We start from the raw sequence: 5126 nt of genomic DNA on the forward strand, positions 1-5126 counted from the left end.
GTCATGATAGCCCCTAAATAGGCTGTCTTCCCTTCCCAACCCCAATTACAGCTCAAAAAATGCCAGTAGAAAACTTCAGCTCTGGTGGCGTAGTGCGTCAGGCATTTGACTGCTAACCAGAAGGCTGGTGAGCTTGAACCACCAGCCCCTTTGCAGAAGGAAGACTGGGCAATCTCCTTGCATAGAGATACCACCTCAGAAACCCAAGGAGAAGTCACTATGAGTCGGAATCGACTTGACAGCAGTGAGTTTGGGTTTTTTTTGGTTTAGAAAGTTCACTGTCTGTTTTGGAGCCCATTTTGGAGTCTGCCAACCCTGAAAGTGTGGATTAACTAAGGGGGAGAAAAATGTAGATTAGAAGCAGAAAGATATTTTAAAACACCCTAAAGCATGGTTTACAGAGATGAGGGGGGGGCGGGGAATCGCCTCATTATGGTTCAGAAGAAAGACACAAGCCTTTATTCAGATGGCACATTGAACAATATTCAGGTCCAGAGTGGAAACAACCTTGTAACATAGGAGCCATCACTTACCTTATGAAGGTCAAACACCTTTTCTGCAAAAACCCCATTGGCAATGCTGAGCTGATAACCCTTGTGGGATGTGTTTAGACTGGAGAGAACTCTTTTCAGTTGACTTTGGAGTGCTGACTGGTATTAAAAAGATTTACGAGATAAATTAATAGTGAATTGCAAAATGATGTATAATCTCATCCACACTTGAGATAACCATGAAAATTATACCATGAGGAAAGGAGTTCTGGTGGCGTAGGGATAAGGCATTTGGCTGTTAACAAGAAGGTCAGTGGTCGAAACCCACCAGCTGCTCTGCAAGAGGAAGATGAGGCAATCTACTTCTGTAAAGATTTACCACCTTGGAAACCCAATTGAGGTCACTGTGAGTCAGAATCGACTCAATGGCAGTGAGTTTTTGTTTTGTTTTATTTTTTTCTTTTCATACTTTGAAAGTATGAAAACATAATGATGCCATAAAAGCAGCAACCAATACTGCATCTATATACAATTTTTAAGCTCTTATTTTTTAACTCGAAAGGGGTAGGAATTACAGCCATTAGGTTTTAACCACTGCTTTAGGCAAAATTCTGATCTTCCGTGTGCGTCTACGTGCTGCTATGCTAAATTTCAAAATCTCCATGTTAAGCAAATTCTTTTTTGAGACTGGAACTTTCTAAGTGTCTGAACCATTTTATGCTCAGTTTTGAAGCCTTAGTTTTTTAAAGAGAATCCCACAACCATACCCGCTAATTTGAGAGGTTAGGAAATGTTTAAGATATTGAGTATTTAAGGAGCTTTCTCTCTTAGAGTCTGCTGACTCAGTTTGAGGTTCTCCAGGCTCTGAGCTTCTCTTCCCTGTCCCTAACAGCTTAACGGATTGAGCAGGCAAGTTTGTTTGTTTGTTTGTTTTCAAAAAAAGGAGGAAAAATAGGATCATCAATTAATTTTGAGCATATTTATCTCTGCAGATAAATATGGTCAGGAGGGATGTTGACTAAAGTGAAAAGTGAATTTAGGAGGACTGTGTCTGAATTCTAACCTTCACTGTCTCCACTTCCCAAAGACACTTACAAGGTGAAAGTTACTAAAATTATCTTTTCAGAAGACTCTGATATCAGTAAAACCCATCTCCATCCTTTATGTGCAAAGAGGACAGTGCGTTCATTTGTCTGCTCCTCCTCCACATGCACAGAGATAAACTAATGGGGCACGTTTCTTTGCTTCAAAAGAATACAGGACATATTTCAATATACTCATGAGAGTCCTTTTTTTTCTCAGTGTTTCACATTTGTTTTTCTGAAAAGAGCCTGGTCTTTACCTGAGTATGAGAAGTGTTTCCGTGTCCTGAGATGGGGCTCAGGTGAAGCATCTGCAAACAGAGCACAACGATGGAAACTGAGTCAGAGGCTGCTAGTGGGATACTTAGCAGAAGGTTGTAAAAATGAAAATAGTATTTCTTTCCCAATAACTGTGTCTAAATGCCACTAGTCACTAGTCCAAGGTTACTAGATTCCATAGTAGACACACGCCATGTCACTAATGACCATTAGTGGGCTGGAAAGGAAGAAAAGCATGTTCCATTTTTTAATTTTTATTAACCTTTCTTTTTCTACCATCTGCTAGCTCTCAGATAAAACAATTTTGGTATTTGCTTTAATTTACATGTAAGCTTTAGGGACTTTGCTTCCTACCATCAAGTGCTTATCTGTTGGTTCAGGCATTAACAGATGTTAATGTTGCATTGTACACCACTCCTGATTCAACACTGAATCAAAAGCATGCAACTGACTGAACACTACAGTTTTCAATGTAGTCAATGAAATGTACCACAGTTCTCACTGCAATGACAATTGTTTGGTGATTTGTGGAATGAATGAGCCTCTTTATGAAATTACTGAAATGGCCTGGCAGCTATAATGCTAAAATTTAAACCAATATGAGTCAGTTCATCAGTATGCATGCTCATTTAGCATGCATTTAAGTATTACTAAGGGAGCTCTGTAGGGAGCTCTGGTAGCATAGTGGCTAAGGCACTTGACTGCTAACCAGAAGGCTGGCGGTTCAAACCCACCAGCCACTCCTCGGAAGGAAGGTTGGGCAATCCTACTTCCGTAGTGATACTGCCTCGGAAACCCAAGGAGGGGTCGCTATGAGTCGGGGCCGACTCGACGGCAAATAACAACAACAACAAGGGAGCTCTGTGGACACCATGGTAAGACATTCAACTGCTAACCAAAAGGTTGGCTGTTCAAACCCACCAGGTGTTCCATGAGAAAAAGATAAGGCACTCTGCTTTCATAAAGATTTACAGCCCGAAAACTCTATGAGGCAGTTACACTCTGTCCTATAGGGTGGCTAGGAGTTGAAATTGACTCAATGGCAGTGGATTTGGTTTTTGATTTATGTATTTCTTACCAGATTTTCCTTCTTCTTTCTCTCTCTCTTTCTTTCATAATTATGGAAACTTCAAACCCAATAGCATTTTCTACACATTATTATCATTAATTTTTTTCAAATTTCATTATATATGAGTTGGATACATTCTCAAACATCATATTAACACCATTTAGACACTTAAAGATCTTTCCTTCCTCTCTCCTACCTCAGATACTAGAGATTTCTCAATATGTGGAGCATCCCCTGATTTTTAAGATACTGAAAATATAGAACTTGTAATTATTTGAATTCATGCCTCATTTTACCCAATTTCTTTGAGCACAGAAACTCGGGTTTCCACTAACATTTATATCTTACAAAGGAGACATTAAATACATTTAGTTCAGTGAGTTGTTTGTATTGAAGACCCTCTCCTATTCTGTCTCAAAAGGAGCAGATCAAACATTATCTTCTTTATAATATCTTTATATAGAAAATAGAATCCACCTTCCCTCACTATCCAAATCAGAAAGGATAAGTGTAATTGGCTCCCACCATTGTCAGTCATCAAGGGCTGAGAGGAAGGCACTTCAAAGGAAAGAAGCAGTGACCAGAACATGTCCAGGAAGCTGTTCCATGGAAAAAACATTCTGTCTGACCATTGAAACATTTCAGGGTGTAAGATATTATTCAGCGGAGGGCTAAGACACTAACATGGGTAGTATCTGATGTTATCTTACATACAAATAAAATGACTTTAACACTGCAGTGAATTGCTTGATGTGGCCCTTCTAGCCATTGTCCTCTGTTTTGTGATGCATTGTAAATCCTATTATCTGTGCCTGTTTGGGGTGGTGTGGTAGTTAATTAAGGTTGGACATCAGCTTGGCTGGGCAGCTGGTAGTAGTTGTTCCCTATAATGACTGACAATTGGCTCTGTGGTGGGATTTGCCTTGAGTAACCAAGTAGCTGCTGATAGTTAAAGCCATCCACTTGGGTTATTGCTGTTGGAGCAACACAGGTGGAATGTATCTTGAGTCCCGCCTTGCTGGAGGGTATAACTCAAATCACCACCCTTAGCTTCCTTGAGGGTATACCTATGAATGTCCTGGAAGGTTCACCCTCTTCTTGCTCTGGTTCTGTGTTTTGGCTCATCCTCATCTCACCCCTGGATTTGGGACAGCAGCTGTCATCTGATCTGCTGATCGAGGTTCATCAAATCCCAAGAATTGGGAGGATCCTCGAGACCCACTCACAGACCTGGGACTTGCCAGCCTGCCAGCCTCCACCACTACTACATGAAATGATCCCTTGGGTGTCTGTGAGTTCTGTGAGACATTACAGTGAAATACAGAACCTTAAGATGGGGGAGATTACTGGGAGGAGGAGGAGGAGGAGGAGGAGTTAATGTCTGAAATGATGGATGGCATGGTAGTTTGGACATTTGGGACATTGTTAACCTCCACCTCATGGGGGCCAGCCTTGTGCTGATCTTTCTAAGAGAAATTGTTCAAGCAAATACATAAACAGTCACTATTCTGACAATGAGTAAAAATAATATGTGGGGGATTTTAATCAAATCATTCAAGCTTATTATCAGTGCCTCCCAAATCTAAGGCATTTTCTCAAGGACTGAAAATTTGCACAAGTAAATTATATGAATGTTTTTGAGTTTGTAGCTCCAAACATTTCTTGTTAGATGTTTCTTACTGGAGGATGTATTAGCAAAAGTTATTAAAAAAAAAAAAAAAAAAAGTAATGTATAAAAGCAGTTGGTGGGCAGTGAGTACACAATGATAGACTATAGCACTTCTTTCAATTTTCTGTCATGAGCTTTGATGCTGGCCCCTAGCATCAGCTGTGGAACAAAGAGACCTGGGGAGATGCACCAGCAATAACCTAGAGATGACTAAACCTGGATCTCACAAGATTATTAATAACTGTGAATGCAAATGTTAGTTATAGGTACAGAGCTTAAACATCATTTTCTAATACAATGGTCAGGGACAACTTTAAAGTTGGATGTTATCTAATTAACTCCCCTGCTAGCAAGTCAGAACACTGGGCCCACAGAGATGAAGATGTTTTCCCAAGGTTAGAACTTGGATCCAATCTTCTAACTATCAGGACACTGCTCTCTTTCCATGGCACCAAGCTGCTTCCTATCATCCTAAAGTATTATGTATTTTTATTAATAAATGATCCATTTCCATTAGTTGATGGATTTTTTCAAAG

The 5126-nt window shown here is 40.1% G+C and overlaps 1 protein-coding gene across 1 annotated transcript in view; it reads right to left on the reverse strand.

Annotated features, from left to right (window-relative positions):
- Positions 1 to 5126, reverse strand: part of SERPINB7 (serpin family B member 7) — a 37342-nt gene that overhangs the window by 29831 nt on the left and 2385 nt on the right. The window contains exons 2-3 of the mRNA XM_007935488.1: positions 1834 to 1884; positions 534 to 650 (exon numbers count right to left, since the gene is read on the reverse strand). Of these exons, the coding sequence (XP_007933679.1) occupies positions 534 to 650; positions 1834 to 1884 (168 nt within the window). The remainder of the gene's footprint in view (positions 1 to 533; positions 651 to 1833; positions 1885 to 5126) is intronic.

Source organism: Orycteropus afer, unplaced genomic scaffold (assembly GCF_000298275.1).
Source record: "Orycteropus afer afer isolate SDZICR_OR568_19922 unplaced genomic scaffold, OryAfe1.0 scaffold00029, whole genome shotgun sequence".
Taxonomy (NCBI): domain Eukaryota; kingdom Metazoa; phylum Chordata; class Mammalia; order Tubulidentata; family Orycteropodidae; genus Orycteropus; species Orycteropus afer.